The 21,720-nt window shown below is 35.1% G+C and overlaps 1 protein-coding gene across 6 annotated transcripts; it reads left to right on the top strand.

Annotated features, from left to right (window-relative positions):
• Positions 1-580: 580 nt before the first annotated feature.
• LOC107934027 (villin-2) lies at positions 581-21,006 on the top strand. 6 transcript variants are annotated; one of them, XM_016866361.2, is made up of 24 exons: positions 581-1,076; positions 3,005-3,159; positions 3,404-3,503; positions 3,659-3,727; positions 3,830-4,066; positions 4,210-4,387; positions 4,560-4,692; positions 5,966-6,125; positions 6,204-6,354; positions 6,432-6,532; positions 6,635-6,793; positions 7,872-7,940; positions 8,009-8,077; positions 8,186-8,323; positions 9,831-9,959; positions 17,185-17,332; positions 17,476-17,486; positions 17,569-17,709; positions 17,783-17,908; positions 18,514-18,576; positions 19,369-19,627; positions 19,799-20,028; positions 20,110-20,236; positions 20,721-21,006. In XM_016866361.2, the coding sequence occupies exons 2-23, from the start codon at positions 3,104-3,106 to the stop codon at positions 20,221-20,223; spliced, it is 2,841 nt and encodes a 946-aa protein (XP_016721850.1). In that variant the 5' UTR covers positions 581-1,076; positions 3,005-3,103; the 3' UTR covers positions 20,224-20,236; positions 20,721-21,006. The 6 variants fall into 6 exon arrangements, with proteins under 6 accessions (XP_016721850.1, XP_016721849.1, XP_016721846.1 ...); XM_016866360.2 differs by lacking the exon at positions 20,721-21,006 and adding an exon at positions 20,398-20,651; XM_041087271.1 differs by lacking the exon at positions 20,721-21,006 and adding an exon at positions 2,539-2,618 and having other exon boundaries at positions 778-1,076; positions 20,110-20,651.
• Positions 21,007-21,720: the final 714 nt, after the last annotated feature.

Below are 21,720 nucleotides of genomic sequence, written 5' to 3'. Positions count from 1 at the left end.
TTTAAATTAAAATGGTGTCGCCTAATACAACAACAACACCAATAAAAAATATTTTTTTTGTTTCAGCTGTTTTTTTTGACAAGCTATTTTTTTAATTAAAGCGGTGCAGCTTGACATATTGCTGGCACCAATAATTTTTTTTTGATTTTTCTTTCACCATTTATACCTGTTTTTTCATTGATATTTTTAAAATACATACTGGTTTCGACTGGCACAGTTACGACACTAATAAAATATATATTTTTTAAAAAACACATAATTGTTGCATGATTAGACAAAAAGTAGATGGTTTCGCCAATATATTTGTGACACTAAGAAATATTGTAATAAACACCTTATTTTCGTAATTAAATTGTTTTTCACCTAATTTTTGTATTTAATTAATTTTTTAAAACTATTTTTATAAAAAAGGGCTTATTACATTAAATGGTTTTTGTACTCTTATTTGATAAATTTATTGTTATAAAATTTTTATTTTTTAATCATAATAATAGGAGTCTGAACAACTTAGACAAAATTCTAGGGTTAGGACATACTGTTTCTAAATGTGCGGTTTTTGTTTTGTCCAAAATTTTGTATTACAAACATTTCTTTTTTCCAAAATCAAGAGGAAAAGTAAATAAAGAGTTGTAGTGTTAATTGGTAAAAAGAGAAAAAAATAGAGTGGAAAGAGAAAGTCCAACCTGGCCGGAGCCTTACATTTTTACGTCTTTTTGCTTTCCTTACGAAAATTCGTTAAGACTAAAACCAAGACAAGACCAAAGCGAAAAAAGAAAAAAAAAATTCTTCTGCCGTCCGTTCACCATCATTAATTCATTCATTTTTTCCCCTCTCCACCTCTCAATTTGCAAATCTCAAAAGACAAGAAAAAATAATAAAAACTCAAAAAATATAGAGATAAAGTTAGAGGGAGACACTTCACCCTATACATACATACATACCACTGCAATAATTCGCTTTTTCTTTCCCAGTATTTTCTTCCCTTTTCGTTCCTCCCTTTAATTTGCCAGCTTAGCTTAGCTGTTTCCCTTCCCTTCTTCAACCTCAAAGATCTCTCTCTCTCTCTCAAACTCAAGGTACCCTTTTTGCTTCTTCTTTGATCATCATATATTTCTGTTTTCTGTCTCCTTTTCTGACATGTTATGATCAAGGGAAAGACCGTTTTGCTTTGATAGTTTTTCTGGGCTTTAACTCCTTTGGATCTCCTCTTTTTGTCGTCTTTGTTTGATGTTTGTTGACCTGGGTATGCTTGATCTTGTCTTACTTTTAATTCCTTTTGTTTCTTTCTTCTTTGATTTGCTTGTTTAATGCTGATGTGATGTCAGATTTTCATATTGTTCTCTGTTTTATTTTTGTCCGACTTGATCATGATTGTTTTTGTTTGTTTCTGCTTTTTAAATCTGTTCTTCAACTATCTATTGCAATTTGCAAGTGCAATGAAATCTGGATTCAGTTTAATGACAGCAACTATGGAAATGATTTAATTTGTTATTGTAATTGAGCATTAGAGATTAAAAGATCTTAGCTCTGAGCCAAATTTTGAATGGTTGTTGACTTCGTCAACTTCTGCCTTTTAATCCCTTGATTGCTCTAGTTAAGTGCTGCTTGGTTTGCTTATCAATGACACTAGTGCTAAGATCCTTTGCTGCTCTGGTACCTTTGGTTTATATGCGTGATCAAATTGAACAGTTTTGCTTTCCTTACAGTGCTTAGTGTTGGTTGGTTTTTACCATGCCGATATTTGAGTACTATTGAAGAGGGTATTCTCCTAAGCGCGTTGAAGAACTATAACCAAAGGCTTGATTGGGCATGTTTAAAAGTGTTTTCTTATATTTATGAAAATGACAGGATGATCGGTTTAAAGAGTAGTTGTTTATCTCAATTAGTTTTTTTGGCCAGAAGAATAGAAGTTATTAATTTCCGAAACATGTCGAGTTGGCAAATCTGTCCATGTATGGAATATATGATTATTTTCACTTCAAGTAAGAATGCTGATTGGAGATCTCTAGCCAATTATGTGAACTTCATCATGAATTTTTTAAATTCTGCAATCCAAGATGCATGGACTGAACACTTTTGGTTTTTTTAGAACTGAAAAGTTGCTCCTAAACCTTCATATAGTGGTGCAACATGTATAGTTTTTAGTAAGAGATCAACTTTGTGGAAGAGTTTACTTTTTCTCATCTCTAGTTTTAAGACTATGATTCGCTAAGTTTTAGCCTTAGGATAGGTATTTATCAGTAGCAACTGAAGATGCAATTAGTTCTAGTAGATTTAATAATTCATAGATCATTTTGAGTGGACAAGTAGATCTGCTTTTGAGAGCACCATGATATGTGGCTTTGATGGATGGATGATATAAATTTTAGTGCATCAATCTCGAAGGGAGTTTCTTTCTCATGTGGATCAACTTCCAAGCATTAACATAATAGGGGGAAAGTTTTTATGCCCATCAGCTGTCCTTGCTTTTAAGGATTCTTTAGCATGCTTCTGTGATGATATATGGTGGGTTTCATCGGCAAATTAAATAAATGGCAGTTTATTATGGGAAGTTGGCCAGCATGTTGACCTTGGAAGAAGATCCTGGAGAAGACAAGATTGCTTCTAAGATTATTAAGGTTATTTACGATTGTTTTAATTAGATGCAATACATGTCAAGTGAGCTGGTTTGCAATTTGCATGCTAGGCATAAAAACATTTTCTGAAATTTTTTTATTGCTGGATCCTGACAGTACTAAGTGTTGCCAACATATCTTGTTGTTGAAGATTGTGAAAAGCTGTGACTTCTCTTGAATTGCTTCTGTTTTTTGGAGCAAAACTGATTTTATCTTTTCCAGTTATTATTATGGTTGTAGCATTTTGAAAGAGTAAAGTATTTTTGTTAGACTTAAATTGTCATAAGAATTGGTCAAAAAGGCTTTTCTTTTCGTTTTTGATTTTTAAAAGATTTGAACCGTAACTTAATTTTTCCTTGCATGATGTAATATACCTATGTTTTCTCCAGATATTTTTCTGCAACTTCCAGACTGCTGAAGGTTGGATTCTGAAGTTGAGCTTTACATTTTTCGCTTAAGAAACCGGTTATAAAGAAGAATTCCAAGAAATGTCTAGCTCTTCAAAAGTTTTGGATTCTGCATTTCAGGGAGTGGGTCAAAAACCGTATCCTTAAATCAAAAGGCATATTTGTTGTGAAGTTATGGATTTAATTTGTTCTTAACCTTTTCTTTTAAGTAAGATTATATTTTCTACCTTTCAATACGAGAGACCAGAATCAATCTCTTAAGTTTTTTTCCAATGCCAGCAGGGTAAAATAATAACAGTTTTTTTGAAGATATGTGATCATGTTGCATGTATGTCCTGCTTTTTTTTTTTGGTAAAAGCTGTTGCACTTGACATCTTATAGTGGGACTGAAATCTGGCGTGTTGAGAATTTTCAGCCAGTTCCATTGCCAAAGTCAGACTATGGAAAGTTCTATATGGGGGATTCGTATATTGTCTTACAGGTGCAAACTCTCTCTTTCACTTGGTCTCTCTTCTATGGATGCTTACCCATATACTGGACATTTCTCTCTCTTATTCTTTTCCAGGATAAATCATTTAAGTTGAATCACTGCTTTATTTTTATATCTCATTTGGTTTCTCTTCTGTGGTTTTGTAGACAACACCTAGCAAGGGCGGTTCATATCTGTATGACATCCACTTTTGGATTGGTAAAGATACTAGTCAGGTGTGCTTTTGCTGCATCTATTTTTACTTAATTTGTTGAGGATTTAAATGTAACTTCTCATGAATTAAAACATCTTTTTTGAGATCATTTTGTTACATGCAGGATGAAGCTGGAACTGCTGCTATAAAAACTGTTGAGCTAGATGCAGTACTAGGAGGGCGTGCTGTGCAGCACAGGGAACTTCAAGGCCATGAATCTGACAAATTTTTGTCATACTTCAAACCTTGCATTATACCTCTGGAAGGTGGCGTTGCTTCTGGATTTAAAACAGCTGAAGAAGAAGAGTTTGAAACACGGTTGTATGTCTGCAGAGGAAAACGAGTTGTCAGATTGAAGCAGGTATCTGATGCTCTTTACCCAAGTTTAATGAGTCTGGATGGAATGGAGCAAGAAACAATGAGTTCCATGAATTACTTATAAACTATTCAATATGAGATTATTGTGGGTCAGGGAAATACCAGTTTGTATTATTCACTTTGCAGGTTCCTTTTGCCCGTTCTTCACTGAATCATGATGATGTGTTTATCTTGGACACTCAAAATAAGATTTATCAGTTCAATGGTGCAAATTCTAATATTCAAGAAAGGGCAAAGGCATTAGAAGTAATTCAGTTTCTAAAGGAGAAGTACCACGAGGGAACGTGCAATGTTGCAATAGTTGGTAAGGGTGCATGCATTTACAGTGTCAATTGTCAAAGATGTTGTTTTTAAGCTCTCTACTTCTCTACAATTATTTATTGAACTGTGTACTAAGTTTATTTATTTTACCCTATCTACAATTGGCACTTCATCAATCTACACTCATATATGCATTAATCTAATCACCTTGCCAGATGATGGGAAATTGGACACGGAGTCCGACTCAGGTGAGTTCTGGGTCCTCTTTGGTGGTTTTGCTCCAATAGGCAAGAAGGTCACCAGTGAAGATGATGTTATTCCTGAGACAACTCCTGCTAAACTTTATAGGTAACCGTATCTTTTTCTTTTTCTCCCCTTTGATTTTCCCTAAAAGTAGCACAATGAAGTTTCAGGTGCATCTAAAATTTTGCTAGAGTTAAATAAAATACTTTGCATTCAATTTATATGTTGTAACAGTGTTTCAGTTTCTTAGCGGTCAAACCTGATTTATAAACTTGTAGTCCCCAACCTCTTTCCGAAGTGAAGTGGTTAGGGAAAATAAAGCAACTGTGTTAAGACATTGTTCACGGGTCTGGAAGACCGAAACAGCACTCATGACAATTTTTCCCCCTTTTCTGTAAGCCCACATCAAAGGCTCTTTTTGTGTGCTTGAAATCATTAAGATTCCACATTTTTGTATTGTCCTTAATATATTTGTTGAGAAGATTGAAATTCTGTCTCTCTTTATTCCTTTAGTTTCACGTCTATTTTATAACTAGACGTACAAGAGATGAAGAGATAAAAGGAACGAAATCCACCTAAATGTAAATGATCTAATCCCTAAACTTTAGGAACAAGATATTTACATGATATATACACGAAACGGAAAGATAATAATACATGTTATTTTCCACAATATTACCTTTAATATAACAAATCTTATAGTCCGGCTGCTCCAATTCGGCTAATATCAACCCAAGTCTCAAGTCTCAACCAATGCAAGTATGGATCCTTATTAGTTCAAAAGCAACCAACTCCAGATTCTAGAACTTTTATCTATCATTTCAAGGTCTAAAAGACATTCTTTTCAGTTTATCCTATTGGTTCAATGTCATATGTTTCTCACATGTTCATTTGGAGTGTTCCTTTTTATTATCTTTATGGTGCAATAAATCTAAAATCAAGTACTTTAATGTGTTATCAAGAATGTTTTGATTAGTTTTGAAGCCATGAGGCAGCATTATAAGGTTAGCATTGTCTTAATATATTCTCCATGTCAATTTCCTTCTTTCCTTATCAAAAAGGAAAAGGAGAAAAAGATGAGTGGACATGAGAAAGCCTTCTATGTAGGCAAATTTTCTGGAGAGAATAAAATAACATATTAAACTTATTTTAAATTACTTTCCAGACAGCTTCAAGTGTATTCTAGTCACCATTATTATGGGTAATATAGATGAACTGTACTTTCTTTCATTGGATGCTTGCTTTGAGTTCGAGAATCTTCTTTTTAGGGGCAAATTTAAGTGACTAAGCATTCCTGATTGAATTTTTTTTTTAGTTTATATTGTTTCTAAAGGTATGTATATATCAATTGATAATTTCGAATCACTGGTTCCTGTAGCATAACTGATGGTGAGGTGAAGATTGTAGAAGGTGAACTATCGGAAGGTCTCTTGGAAAACAACAAATGCTATCTACTAGACTGTGGTGTGGAGATTTTTGTTTGGGTTGGACGGGTGACACAAGTAGAGGACAGAAAAGCCGCTAGTCAAGTTGCTGAGGTAGAGATAGAGGCATGACATTGATTTCTTCATGTCTTTCTAGGAAGTGAGTTCTCATTCCCAACCTTTTATCTCCAGGACTTTATTGTTGGCCAGAATAGACCAAAAACAACACGCATTACCCGTGTTATCCAAGGGTATGAAACCAATTCATTCAAGAGCAACTTTGATTCTTGGCCGGCGGGATCTGCAGCTCCTGGTGCTGAGGAAGGAAGAGGAAAAGTAGCCGGTAGGATCACTTAATAAGCTTCAAATGGAACTATTATATTTTTTGGTTGACATTATTGAATGGTATCCTTTTACTAGCTTTGCTGAAGCAACAAGGAGTTGGTGTCAAGGGAATGAGCAAAAGTGCTCCTGTGAATGAAGAAGTTCCTCCTTTGCTTGATGGCAGTGGAAAGACGGAGGTCGAGTTAGTTGTCTGCTTTCTGTTGGTGTGGCATTTGACTTAAGGACACAAATTGTTGACACAAATATGGTGGTGCCGTTGGTGGTTTTCTTTTTTGCAGGTATGGTTCATCAATGGCAGTGCCAAGACACCATTGCCAAAAGAGGATATTGGCAAATTTTATAGTGGAGACTGCTACATTGTCCTTTATACCTACCACTCAGGTGACAGGAAAGAAGATTATTTTCTTTGCTGTTGGATTGGAAAGTATAGCATTGAGGTAACTTACATCATTCTTATCTGAATTCGAATTAATAATAATTTTTTGCTTATGATAATGGTTTCCAATAAGTGTTGCTTCCTAATATGAAATTTAGAACATGCCTAATTTCATGCATAGTAGACTTGGACTGCTTCCTAACTTGGATTCTTAACCTGCGTATGAACTATTGATAGAGGATTGAATTTTGGTTGCACCTATTGAATTCTATAATTTTAAGATGACGCTATGAAAATAGTGAATGCAAATTGTTGTACATATAAAATACAGTTTTGCAGCACTTCAGTTGCAGTCATAAATGTTTTAGAGCAAATATATTTGGTAAAAATCTGTACAATTCAGAATTCCATGCTAATTAAAATTTTAGCAATTGGTGCTGGAAACTTATGTGTTAGCAAGTCCTGATCTGGATGCATCTGCAATAGGGAGAAGTTCTTCATTGCACAAAGTAAAGTAATTAGTGGCTGGGAATTAAGATTACTTGACAAGTTTAACAAATAAAAGAAGATAAATTACATAAGGCCTGTAATCGTCAAGCATTTTAGAATCTGACAAGACCACAGCACTCATTGTACCCTAAACATAGAATTAAAGAAAAAAAAGAAAACCCAAAATCTCTAATAAGAAATTGAAAAATTAAGAAGTAACTTGAAAGCTGCTGTAGTTTCCTGAATAGATGATAGTGCATTTTCAATCATCTGTATCTCTCCTTGTGACACTTACTGCCTCATATTTTTGTTTCTTAAATATAATTTTTACTTGCTAAATTTCTTTGCAAAAAGTTTCATCTGTATTGCCATTGTTGATTGTTCAGAACTTAGCAAATTCTGTATACTTTGCTATGCTTACTTTGCTGGGGAACTGGTTTCTAGGTCATACATTGGTGACAATATGTACTTCATTTGGCTTGCTTGCGGCATTGAATCTATATCCCTTCTTTTTTCATTCTTAATGTCCTTTGCATAGAAGAAAGAGGTTTATATGGTCACATGCCAACTTGATGGACTTCATTCTGGTGTGGTCACTCATGCTACTTAAAACTTTGTTTTCTAAATAGTTTATCTATTTCTTAATTCAGGAGGACCAAAAGATGGCCACTCGACTGGCTAATACAATGTGTAACTCACTTAAGGGGAGGCCTGTTCAGGTAGCATAATACCTTCAGCTGAGTACAATGATTCTATTGCTTGTGTTTCTAATAGATGATTATTGCAGGGTCGAGTTTTTGATGGTAAAGAGCCACCCCAGTTCATTGCACTTTTTCAACCAATGGTGGTCCTTAAGGTATTTAATTTGATATTGAGTTTTAGAGTATCATTTCCAATTGCTTTTGACTTTTTGGTTTAGAATTGGCGGGTATCAGCTAATTTCCTATGCGTGATCCCTATCCAGGGTGGTCTAAGCACTGGTTACAAAAAGAGTATAGCAGACAAAGGCTTGACAGATGAAACCTACACTGCAGATTGTGTTTCTCTATTTCGAATTTCAGGAACCTCAGTGCACAATAATAAAACATTGCAAGTTGATGCGGTATGCATTATTTGGTTATTTTGTCAGTTTTTGCCTTTTAAATTTATGTTTGGTTGATTAGACTGTTTTTCCATAGAACTTACATGCAAAACGACTAGTTTATTTTTGTTTTATCTTCAAATATTTTCTGGACCCTAACATTTCCTGTTGCCACCCCAGAGTAGAATCTTTATGTGATTGAAACCTTTTTCAGTTTTCACTGAGAAGTTTTTAATCTAAACTTTTGTTGGTTTTGAGGAATCTGGAAGGTAAACATCTAAACAATGGACCACTTCTATGTTCTTTTTACAAATTGTGGGGAATTGTATTTTCATTGTCAAAGTTTGTTGTTGTTTCATTGTTAAAATTTATCCATCAAAATGGTATCTCATTGCTTTAGCAACCCTTTTTTTTACCTTTCCTCTCTAAAATAATTTGAGATATTCGGTGTTTTTTCTATTTTTTCCTTTTCGGTTCTGTAAGTGGTAAGAAATCCTTCTTGGGAATTAGTCATTTCCAGTGCTTGTCCAGAATTATCTGCCCTCATAGTATAGTATAATTACCAATATATATTACCATTTATTCAAAAAATATATATATTTATTACCATGAAGTTGCTTGTCTAGTTGAAGTCCCTTCCTTTTTGCTGTTTTCCGGAAAGATGAAAAAAGAAAATCATTTTGCAGTCATTTTACCAAATTTCATACATATTATTACATGATGTAGCATTTATTTAGTCAATGAATCTCCAGTCATGATTGTCTTGGTTCTTTGTTCATTAGTCTCATAAAAGAAATTTGTTTTCCCTTGCTAATTCAGTCTTATTTTCCGATACACATATGATTGATTATGCATTTATGTCTGCTGGAAACTGAATTTATTGCTGCCTTGCATTAGTTGAAAATTTCAAATGCCAAGTCTTCTGAGGATTTCATTGTTTTTAAGCACAGAAATATACTTATGTATTTTATTGTTCAATAGTGCTGCGATTATCTGAAACTAGACTGAAAATGTATCGATTATCTGAAACTAGCCTGAAAAGGTATCATAACTTACTCAAGATGTGATTTTTCTTCAGAAGTTCTGAATTAAACAACTGTGAAAACTGAAAAGAAATTGTTACTACAATGCTAGCATTTTTGGAGAAATAAAGGCCTAGAATACTGAAAATATTAGATGAAGATATGTTTGCTCTGAGGTGGTCTTAAATTTACAACTAAAGTACCGAACTAGTTATGTCAAATCAATTAGGATGTGTTACAGAAGATCTAAGTCTTTTCTCTAGGATGTGGTTCAAGGCTTCAATGCCTTGTAACTCTCAAGTACCAGAAAAAAGGAATAATTGGTTCAACTCATGAAATAGCAACATTAAAGTCTTTTACTGCAAAATGCAAGCTACTTTTATTTGACATTAATTGTGTAGCGATGACAGGATTCTACAGTCTGTTTTTATGGTGGTGCAGCATGACTTCCTATTCCTTCTGCATGCTAACAGCAGTACCTCCTTGTTTTTGTAACTATTGTTCAGGTGGCAACATCATTGAACTCGACTGATTGTTTCCTTCTGCAATCCGGATCTTCCATGTTTACTTGGCACGGAAATCAAAGCACCTATGAACAGCAGCAATTAGTTGCACGAGTTGCTGAATTTTTGAAGGTATGCTCTTTGGAGAGCTTTACATTTTGGCTTTGTTGTGACTAAGATTAAAGGACAATCCAGTAATGACTTTATATTATTGTCTATTATCTAAGTTCCAATTAGTTGAGTTGATCAATTAATTAATACTGCTAAAGATTGTAATACATGTATATATGCCTACATATCTTGTATCAATCAAATAGTTAGATGTAATTCTTATATGATGTTTATAATTCTTTTTTGTTGAGTGATGCAGTTTTCATTTATCACTATTCTTAGAGCGGAATATATCTATTTTATGCTTTTAGAGACATGGTTGTTTAGGTATTTACAAGTTCTTTTCCTTTGAAACTGTGGTTTAGGACAGAAAATTGAGGACAGAACTAAGGTTTCAGAACGGGATGCTAAGAGAAAGCTTAGAACAGAAAACTAAGGATGAACGATGATGCTTAGTCAATTCTTAGATCTCACACTGAAATGAAGATGGGCTTTTATTTTTAATTTAGGAAGAAAATAATTTAAATAATAAATATCCTAATTTTTAATGCCAAAGCACAACATCAGCAAAAACAGACAAATATTTATAGCAAGTACTCTAAACTCGGGTTTAGAGTTAGTTCTATCTTCAAAGAAATCAAAACCTCCATTTTCCCTAGCACTGTCACTCCTCCCCAAAAGACCATTTCCTCAAACTCATACTGAGATTACAAGAGACATGAAGGACAAAAGATTACAAGAGAGTTTAGGGGCATGAAGGGCATCATGCAGGTTACAGGTGGATAGCACAATGGATCTGGTCCCAGCAATTCCCGAGAGAGACCCATAAGTAATCTTGATTTTTTATTCCCTGCACATGGAGTAAAAGCAGAAAACAATTCGGAGCAGCTTGTCATATGCTCAGTTTCTCTAGAATCTATGATCAAAGAACTAGTTTGGCTAGGATTGACACTGAGTGCAGAAACAAAGTTCCCCTTTTTGAGCCAAAGAGCAGAAGAAATTTGAGGAATATACTTGGAAGAGATTGGAAAGGTTTTTACGGGTTCTCTAGTTGTTCCTTTGTGAAATGAGACAATTCTGGAGTACTTTGCTGCCCTTGTTCCTTGTTTGACGGTAAGAAGGCACAGTTTTCATAACTGTTTTTTTTTCCCTTCCAGTTTTGAGGCTTCCCGTGAATTTTCCAGCACATTTCTCTTTTACGTTAATGCTTTTGTCTGTGGTCACACTAGGGTTTTTTCTTGCTATATTCAGCTTCATTTTCCTTTGAAACAAGGGTAGCATTTTAGAAAACAATATCAAAGAAGGAAGAGGAATTAGAGTTTTATATTTATTTAATTTCTTTAGGAGTTTGAGTTTTACTAGGTTTTTTATAAACTTTAAATTAGGAATTCTATTAGGACTTTAAATTAAGAATTTTATTAGGACATTAAATTAGGAATTAGATTAGGACTTTCCCTTTGTAATTAACAGCCTATAAAAAGGCTGTTAACATGAAAAAAAGTAAGCAGATTATTTTTATCACAAACGTTAGTTTGGGAAGGGGATTCATTCAAGGACGAATCTGCCTTTTGAGTAACCATAGGTCGAAGCAAGAATTCTTTCTCGTCTAGACCTGTGACTAGATCCTACGCCAAGGCGCATAACAACTTGGTATCGGGGTCAGTTGTCATGTGTGATGAAAAAATTTTGACAGCCAAACTGGAGGTATTCATGGAACAAATGGCTACAAGGCAACAAGCATTAGAGGAGCAGATGGCGATGTTGTCTCTTCCGGTCCAAAAGACAACGAAAGGGGATTCAAAAAATAATGAAGAACAGGGCAGCAGTGGAGGCAAGAAAAGAAATTCAGATTCGCAACATCATGGGGGTATGGTGCCAGGATACTCTAAGATGGAATTTCTCACTTATGATGGTGTTGGAGATCTTTTAGGATGGTTAAAAAGATGCGAAAATTTTTTTGGCAATCAACGGACCAACGAAGAAGACAAAGTCGGTCTAACTTCATTCCATCTTTTAAGAAAGGCACAATTGTGGTTTGATCAAATCGAAGAAGATGAGACAAATCTAGATTGGGAATGTTTCAGAGAGTGTTGTCATGTCAGGTTTGGGTCACCTATGAGTAATAACCCCTTGGGGGAACTTGCAAACCTGAGACAAACTAGGACGGTAGAAGAATATCATCGCCAATTTCAATCACTACTTGCTAGGACTATTGATCTTAAACCTCGACAACAAGTAAACCTTTTTACTGCTGGATTGGTCGAGGAACTTAGAATTGATATTGAGATGCAACAACCGGGAAATGTTGGAGTTGCAATGAATATGGCTCAAGCTTTGGTATGTAAACAAAAAGTCTCTTCCAAGATGTTATCTCAAACCAATCTAAACTGGTCAACTTCCCAAAACGCTGGTAGCACTTCAATTATTCCAACAACTAAGAGCTTTGCAAAGGGAGGAGGACAAATAACGAAACCAATGGGGAATAACAGCAAACTAGGTTCTTCCGTACCATTTATCAAGAGATTGACACGAGCAAAAATGGCGGAAAGAAGGGCTAAGGGGTTGTGTTATAATTGTGACGAGTCTTACTCCATGAGACACAAATGTAAAAGGCTATTTTGGATAGAAGTACCAGATACTGAAGATGAGCAAGATGATGAGGTAGATGATTTTGAAATTTCTTTACATGCCATTAGAGGAACTTGCATTCATCTATTATGCAACTAACAGTAAAGGTGTCAGGAAAAATAGTGTTAGTTCTTGTTGATTTGGGCAGTACACAACTTTCTACGTGAAGGTTTAGTGCCAAGATAGGGACTGAAAATACAAAAGAAATCTGGGCTGCAAGTATGTATGGCAAATGGAGAATGGGTTCCTAGCATAGGCATTTGTAAATCAGTACAGTTCGTTGTGGCCAATGACAACTTGCAAGCCGATTTTTATACAATACCATTAGAAGTACCAGATATTGAAGATGAGCAAGATGATGAGGTAGATGATTTTGAAATTTCTTTACATGCCATTAGAGGAACTTGCAATTCATCTATTATGCAACTAACAGTAAAGGTGTCAGGAAAAATAGTGTTAGTTCTTGTTGATTTGGGCAGTACACAACTTTCTACGTGAAGGTTTAGTGCCAAGATTGGGACTGAAAATACAAAAGAAATCTGGGCTGCAAGTATGTATGGCAAATGGAGAATGGGTTCCTAGCATAGGCATTTGTAAATCAGTACAGTTCGTTGTGGCCAATGACAACTTGCAAGCCGATTTTTATACAATACCATTAGAAAGGTCTGATATGATTTTTAGGGGTTAAATGGTTATGTACCCTTGTTCCAATTTTATGGGATTTCAGCTCCTTAACTATGCAATTTGCAATAAACAAAGAGAAGATACTATGGCAAGGGCAGCACCCAGAGGAAGTTCCACGACTTAGTTTGATACAAGGACAAGATTTAACTAATATAGTATTGGATAAACTCTTGGTAGAATTTGCGCATTTATTTCAAGAACCGTCTGGGTTACCTTTTAACTGCAAATGTAACCATCATATAACTCTTAAACCAGGAACGGGACCCATTGTAGTCAGGCCTTATCGATATCCGCATTTTCAAAAGGATGAAATTGAGAAGCAGTGTGATCAAATGTTACAACAAGGAATCATTTGACCCAGTAGATCACCATTCTCTTCTCCAGTACTCTTGGTAAAGAAACATGACGGGTCATGGTGTTTTTGCATTGATTATCGAGAGCTTAATAATTGCACTGTTAAAGACAAATATCTGATTCTTGTAGTTGATGAATTGTTGGACGAACTTCATGGGGCAAAATATTTTACAAAATTGGATTTACGGTCGGGATAGTTTCAAATTAGAATGGCAACTACAGATGTGGAAAAGACGGCCTTTCGAACCCACCATGGACACTTTGAATTTCTTGTCATGCCATTCGGGCTTACCAATGCCCCTTCCACATTTTAGAGTTTGATGAATGACATTTTTCACCCTTACTTGCGTAAGTTTGTTTTAGTCTTCTTTGATGACATATTAATTTATAGCAAAATATGGATTGAACATATGCATCATGTAAGATTAGTTTTTGAACTCTTGCGGGATAACATGTTCTTAAAAAAATCCAAGTGTTTCTTTGGAGAGTCTTAGGTAACCTACCTCGGTCATGTCATCCATGGTGAAGGAGTCGAGGTTGATCACACTAAAATTAAAGATGTCACCGATTGGCCAACTCCTAAAACTACCAAGGCTCTATGAGGCCTTCTTGGGCTGGCAGGATATTACAAAAAATTTATCAAGAATTATGGACAAGTGGCTGCACCCTTAACATCCCTTTTAAAGAAAAATGCTTTCAACTGGACTAAAGAAGCTGATGTTGCTTTCACCCAATTAAAAACTTCTCTTTCAGCAACCCCAGTCTTGCAATTACCCAACTTTGAGGAGGAATTTGTGGTAGAATGTGATGCTTCGGATAGCAGGTTTGGAGTTGTACTGCAACAAAAGGGACACCCCATTGCCTTTTTCAGTTGCAAGATTGCAGATTGACACCTTAAGTTGGTTGCCTACAAACATGAATTAATTGGTTTGGCAAATGCAATGATTCATTGGCGGCCCTATCTTTGGGGAAGGCACTTCCTCATCCTTACTGATCACTTCAGTCTTAAGTATTTGTTAGACCAACAACTTACGACATTCCCACAACTTGGATTAGCAAGTTAATGGGGTTTGATTTTTGAGTGGAGTATAAAGCAGGAAAGTTGAATAGAGCTGCAGATGCTTTATCTAACACCTCATGACTATTTTATTCCCTCGAGTTGAAATTCTTAAAGCCATCAGACAAGAAATAGAAGCTTCCCCAAAATTATTATCACAACTCCAACAAAGAATTCTACAAGGAAAATTGGGGTCTGATTGGGTCACACAAGATGGGTTGATTTTCTTCAAATGGAGGTTGTGCCTTTTACCTACCTAACCAATTATTTCCAGTATTATTTCCTTTATACATGCTATGGCACATGAAGGGGGATTGAAAACATTGCATCGTCTTCGTCAAGATTTTTTTTTTGGAAAAGAATGAAGCTTGCAACCTCAGAATTTGTGCAACATTGTTTAGTATGCCAACGCCACAAATGGCAAAATTTATAGCCCGCAGGTTTACTTCAATCTCTTCCAATACCACAACACGTTTGGGCTGATATCTCTATGGATTTCGTGGAGGGTCTACCCAAAGTAAAAGGGAAACCGGTACTTATGGTGGTTGTGGATAGACTCTCGAAGTACACTCATTTTTTACACTTGTCCCCTCCGTGTACTGCTATATCTGTTGTTACCGTCTTCTTTGCAGAGGTATTCCGACTTCATGGCTTGTCGGAATCCATAGTTTCGGACCGTGATAAAGTTTTCCTTAGCCTGTTTTGGAAGGAATTATTTCGTCAAAGTGGTTCTAAGCTCGCTTTTTCTTCAGCATACCATCCCCAATCTGATGGTCAGACAGATGTAGTTAACTGAACAATAGAAATGTACCTACGATGCCTCTCTAGTGATCGTCCACGTCAGTGGGTCGATTGGGTTCCATGGGTTGAGCATTGCTACAACACCTCATATCACATTGCCCTAAAGGCAACCCCTTTCCATTAGTATACGATAGGGATCCACCTCGACTTCTCTCCTATTCAGCTGGTTCTATAAGGATTGAAGTTGTGGATAAGGCTCTATAAGATAGGGATGCACTTTTACAAAATGCTCGGGATAGACTCTTGCAAGCTCAGCAACGAATGAAGAATAATTATGATTTGGGGCACAGAGAGTTGAATTTTAAAGTCGGGGATTGGGTTTGGTTACGACTTCAACAATATTGACAATTGACGATAACTAAACAGAAGCATCACAAGTTGTTGCTAAAATATTTTGGTCCTTTTAGGTCTTGAACAAAATAGGAACAGTAGCCTATCAGCTTGAATTACCTATAGGCAGCAAATACATGATGTATTCCATGTTTCTTTCCTCAAAGAATACAAGGGACCTTAACCAGATGCGGTAGGAGACTTGCCCTTAGTATATGATGGCAAGGCCTTGCCTACTCCACAAGCTATTATTAATACCAGGATTAATCGAGGTCGACGGGAACTATTAGTGCAATGGGCAGGAGTCCTTAAGAAGATGCCACTTGGGAACCAATTGAGAGTTTTCGTGTAGCTTATCCTGAATTTGAGCTTGAGGACAAGCTCAACTCCAAGAGAGGGAGTAATGATATAGATGTTTTCATTGGAAAACAATATCAAAGAAGGAATAGGAATTAGAGTTTTACATTTATTTAATTTTTTTAGGAGTTTGAGATTTACTAGGTTTTTTATAAACTTTAAATTAGGAATTCTATTAGGACTTTAAATTAAGAATTCTATTAGTACTTATAAATTAGGAATTAGATTAGGACTTTCCCTTTGTAATTAGATTAGGACGTTAGTTTGGGAAGGGGATTCAGTCAAGGACAAATCTGCCTTTTGAGTAACCATAGGTCAAAGCAAGAACTCTTTCTCGTCTAGACCTATGACTAGATCCTATGCCAAGGCGCATAACCCAATTTCACTCTCGTAAGACATGGTGCTTCTGCATGTTGATTTTTTCCTCAATAATGGCTGTTTCATCCAAAAAAGTATAAGAACTGAACTGGTCCTGATACCACGTTGTTTTAGGACAAAAAGTTGAGGACAAAACTAAAGTTTTAGAACAGAAAAATAGGAGGAAGCATAGGAAATAAGGTTGTAACTTTTCTGCATACCTCAGTCCGAAAATTCAGCATAATTTATAGAGAGAGCATACGACTGAACATTGCATGAGATTCCCTTAATTGATAGAAATCCTTATTTCAAGGCATCTCTTAGTTTTGATATTATTTTTCTAAATCTTAAATACTCAATATAAAATGTACTTTCCTAAACTACGTCCAAACCCCTAATTGACAGTTGCAAATCCCTTATAGATTGGATTGTGTATCCTAGTCAATAATCTCTTTTTTCCCATAATTCTACATAATCTCTTGTGAATAAATACCAGGAAAAAGTAAAATATACTGAATAGTAAGCATTGAAGTGGCTGGCTTTCAGCTTTTTCATAACCAATCATTTTGCTTCTGATTGTGCCTTGTTAATAAAAGTCAATAGCAGCACTATTAGCTCATTCAAACAACTGCTTCCCCCTTGTCAATCAATCATCTAATAATTTTCTTTTGCATTCAGCCTGGAGTCGCTCTTAAACATGCTAAAGAAGGAAAGGAGAGCTCTGCCTTCTGGTTTGCACTTGGGGGGAAGCTTAGTTATACCAGCAAAACTGCATCTACAGAGATTGTCAGGGATCCCCACTTGTTCACTTTTTCTTTTAATAAAGGTATCTTGTTTCTAATATGATCTGCTTTATTTTCATATTTATACTCTTAGATTTCTTCGTCCTGCCCGCAGTTATTGATGAAACTTATAACCATTCTAACTGTTCTTTCCCTGATTTTGTCTGGTTCCAAATGGATGCCACAGGAAAGTTTGAGGTGAGCTTTTCTAATGTAATTGAATCTCGCTCCTACAGGTATCCAAGTTTCTTCTTATGCAAGTTTACATTCTGTTGTACAGGTTGAGGAAGTTTACAATTTCTCTCAGGATGATCTCTTGACAGAAGATATTTTGATACTCGATACACATGCTGATGTGTTTGTTTGGGTTGGTCAGTGCGTAGACCCCAAAGAAAAGAAAAATGCTTTTGAAATTGGTCAGGTATAAATAAAACATTTATTCTTTATTTTATCCTTTCAAGATGCTCGTTATTCATTTTACTAGTTCTTTGCAGAAATTTATAGACATGGCTGCATCTCTAGAAGGTTTGTCTCCACATGTTCCACTTTACAAAGTTACTGAAGGAAATGAACCTTGCTTCTTCACAACATTCTTCTCATGGGATTCCACCCAAGCTACTGTATGTGTGTTCATGACTGGATTTTTCTGCTTTATCCCTAAATTACTGTCACTTAAATTAATGTTAGATCACTTTTATCTTCCTCAGAAACAAAATTTGAGAAGTTACTTCTCATATTTTCTGTGCAAAGACATTATTTTGTAGATGAGGAAATGTTTGAATGTAACTCTGATGAAGAACCTGTATAAGAATAAATGACCATTTAACTACACCTTTAGCCATCAAATTTATCCTGGGTTTGACAAGTTCCTTGTCTGCACAAAGAACAAATGAGAAGGATAAAGTAAACAAAAACTGTAGAGCAGGTGTGAGATGCAGGAGATTAGAAGTCAAAGCACTAGGACTCCAAAATTTGAATTGCAATGAGAGATCCCCAATGATGGAAAAGTAGGATAGTAGATGTATATTGTTGTATGGACCCAAGAGGGAGTTCATGGACATAGTCTGCTGTGTTTGAATGAAGTATGATGGAATTCTTCCAAAATTAAAATTTAAGGCTCATACCTCTGAGAGCTTCTCATATCTTGAATGACATCACCATTATATGTTTTTTAAGGTTGAACTGCTCTTTGACAGACACGGTTCTTCTGTCATGTATGTTGCAGGTTCAAGGAAACTCATTCCAGAAGAAGGTGGCTTTGCTCTTTGGGGCTAGCCATGCTGTAGAGGTAAAATTTTCTTTAATTCTCATAAAGTGAGTATTTTCATTATATTAATTTTTTGTCTGTACAGAGAAACTTGGATCATAAAAATTGTGGGAGTTAATTTAGGCTACTTGCAAGGAAAATAAATTATTTTCAATATATGAAGTTTTGATGTATTGAAAGCAAGATAAGATGTGTTGTAACTTTCTTCTTTTAAAATTTTTTATACTTGAGGTTGCTTGCAGTTGATTCTTGTCATGGGAACTAAGAGTCCAATACTCTATCAGCAAAGAACAAGTGGATCGAATTCTAAACATGACTAGCTGCTTTATACTTGGTTTCTGAATGTTTATGCATTCTGCTTTCTTGGATAATGTTTGTCATCCATGCTGCTGCTGCTATGGTGGGATTCATAAAGGCAGGAAAAATACGAAAAAAAAAAAATGATATTTCTAAAAGAGGAGAATAATGAATTAGATTTCTTGTTTAGGTTTTTTTTTTCTTTTATTTGCGTTGTTTTCTACATGTTATATTTTTTTCAAAGTTACTTCTGTTTTCTGCCATCCCTTTTTCAGTTATCTTCTAATGCATTTCATCCCCCGCTTTTCAATGGGTTGAATAAGTTCTGCTTGTTTTCATCAGGAAGTTTTAATTTTAGTCAGTTTGTTTGACCCTTTTGTCTTTGTATGTTACTGGATGGAGTTTCTTATTGTTTCCTTCTGCTTTAGTTTCCATTTCCTCATCTGTATCATTGCTTTCAGATATCAAAATTTGAAGCATTATTAGTCAAGTATTTGATATGTGCCATTGTTGCAGGGCCAGGATCGATCCAACGGAAATCAAGGGGGACCTACACAAAGAGCTTCAGCGTTAGCTGCCTTATCATCTGCATTTAATCCATCATCAGCTAGCAAAGCCTCTACTCCAAAGCCTTCCAGCACTAGTCAGGGATCACAAAGAGCAGCAGCTGTAGCTGCTCTTTCCTCGGTTCTTACTGCTGAAAAGAAGAAACAATCACCTGATGCATCCCCTATAAAATCCACTAGCAGCACTCCTGCAGTAACCAGTCCGCCTCGTAAGAATCCCTTTCTACTCTTTGGAAAATGTTATCTAGAAACATGGACCATTGCCTTAGACTGATCCAACATAAGTTGCTAAATATTCTTGATGCATCTAATGATGAATAAATTTGACCTGTCTTATTGTATATTTTTGAAAGTGTATCTGATGCATTGAGATTGTACAGCTGAAGCAAAGAGTGAAGTGGACCCTTCTGAACTAGCAGATTCTCGAGAGGTTCCTGAAGCCAAGGAGACAGGTGTAGTATCTGAAACCAGTGGGGAGGATTCAGAACCAAAACAAGAGAGAGAGCAGGATGAGAATGGGAATGGAAGCACTCAAAGTACTTTCAGTTACGAGCAATTGAAGGCGAAATCCGAAAATCCTGTAACTGGAATTGACTTCAAAAGGAGAGAGGTTTGACTTACCATTTATATTTTTAAGTTCACTTTTAACTTTTCCTGAATATATTCTTGTTCTCACTCATCAACTTCTCAGGCTTATTTGTCGGATGAAGAGTTCCAGGCCGTATTTGGGATGGAAAAAGAAGCATTTTATAAACTGCCAAAGTGGAAACAAGACATGCTGAAGAAGAAAGTTGATTTATTCTAGAGAATGAATGCACGTATGTTGTTCTTTTGCATTCTAATGCCTTCATTGAATTTGATCTTCACTTCTGCTCGAAAATTGTGGTTTTCTTGGTATAGCTTGGATTGCCTTATCTCATTTGCTTTTTTTCATGTCGTTGTGGTTAATATCTGATTGTTTGAAAGAGTGATTTTTTAGGTTCCACACCTCCTCCCAGCATCACTGGCTTTTGTAGTGTATCACATGTAGTAGTCAAGGAGAGTTGGACTTGGCAGGTCAACATTCTTTTATTTGGTTGGCATGTATCTCATCTCTGTTGTGTTTTTATTTTATTTTTCCGTGTTTTAGTTTGGTAAACAAGGTTGGTGGATGTATATGGTTTGCATTTGTTTGAACATAATGGATAATTCATGGTTTGAGAAATATATATACATATATTTGTCTTTGTTTCATTATATTGATTTTGAAGGAGAGATGAGATGAGGTAGTCCTTTTAACTTAATTATGCTGTTTTGTTGTAGGTTTCTGTAGTCGAGGAAATTGATTGCACTATTGTATATAACGGATCAGAGATTATATTTTTCTAGTGTAGTGTTCTTTTTTACAGAATATATTTTCTAGTGGTGCTGCATCTCCTTGGGTTTCTTTATAACACAGTAGAGATTGCAACTGGACGACTTTGGGTGGAGTCAATTTGTTTTTATTTTTACATGGGCATAAAGTAAATCACAAAATAATTTAACCAATTACAGAATTTTCTTTATTACTTGCATGATATATTTTGTAATAATCTAATTTGATTTAATTGTTTCGTGATAGAAACTCGCAGCTCATCATCAAGCCATTCAATTTTAATATTATTGCAATATGGAGCCACTGGATAATACTCTAGTGTTTGATGAATTTGGAAATCTTTTAAGATAAATTTTAATTATTTATTTTTAAAATTTGTTGGTGAAAATATAGTTGAAAACTTTTGACATTTTTAAAGCATTTTCAAAGATTTGTAATTAGACTTATTTATGAGTTGGGTTACTTATTTAGACTCGAAGGTCTGTTCTAAATTTAGAAGGACTTAAACAAAAATATTAGTTCTGAAAAAAGAGTTTGAGAAAAAACATTAGACTTGTTTAAAATATGGGTTAGGTTTGGGCTTGAATATTAAAGATTTGAGTTTGGCTCAACTCATCCTGTTTTTAGAGTTTGTAATACTTTAAATTATGTTATTTTTGTATATTTGGTAATTTATAACGCAAAAAATAAATTTATACTAAATATACAACAATACTATAATGTAAACTTTAAAAAATGTTAAAAGGTGGCTATATAATTTTTTAAAATATATAAAATTAATAAATATTAAAATAAAATAATATAAATGTATATTTTTTAAGAAAAATAAGAAATATGGTTTCGCTTGAAACAATATTGAGTTAGCCATTTGTAAATATGTGTGGATTTGGACAAAATTTTAGGCTCATATTTTAGGTTGGGTTTAGCTTGGACAAGATAAAATATGTT

This window comes from Gossypium hirsutum, chromosome A02 (assembly GCF_007990345.1).
Source record: "Gossypium hirsutum isolate 1008001.06 chromosome A02, Gossypium_hirsutum_v2.1, whole genome shotgun sequence".
NCBI classification, from domain to species: domain Eukaryota; kingdom Viridiplantae; phylum Streptophyta; class Magnoliopsida; order Malvales; family Malvaceae; genus Gossypium; species Gossypium hirsutum.
Note: the sequence above shows the minus strand (reverse complement) of the source record. Positions and strands in the feature narration are given on the sequence as shown.

Excerpts from the sequence above, each read along its gene's own strand:
- LOC107934027 (XM_016866361.2), top strand. The coding sequence starts at position 3,104 with ATGTCTAGCTCTTCAAAAGTTTTGGATTCTGCATTTCAGGGAGTGGGT. Across the intron at positions 8,078-8,185 it reads AACCAATGGTGGTCCTTAAG|GGTGGTCTAAGCACTGGTTA; the intron begins GTATTTAATTTG and ends ATCCCTATCCAG. Across the intron at positions 17,710-17,782 it reads ATGCTTTTGAAATTGGTCAG|AAATTTATAGACATGGCTGC; the intron begins GTATAAATAAAA and ends AGTTCTTTGCAG.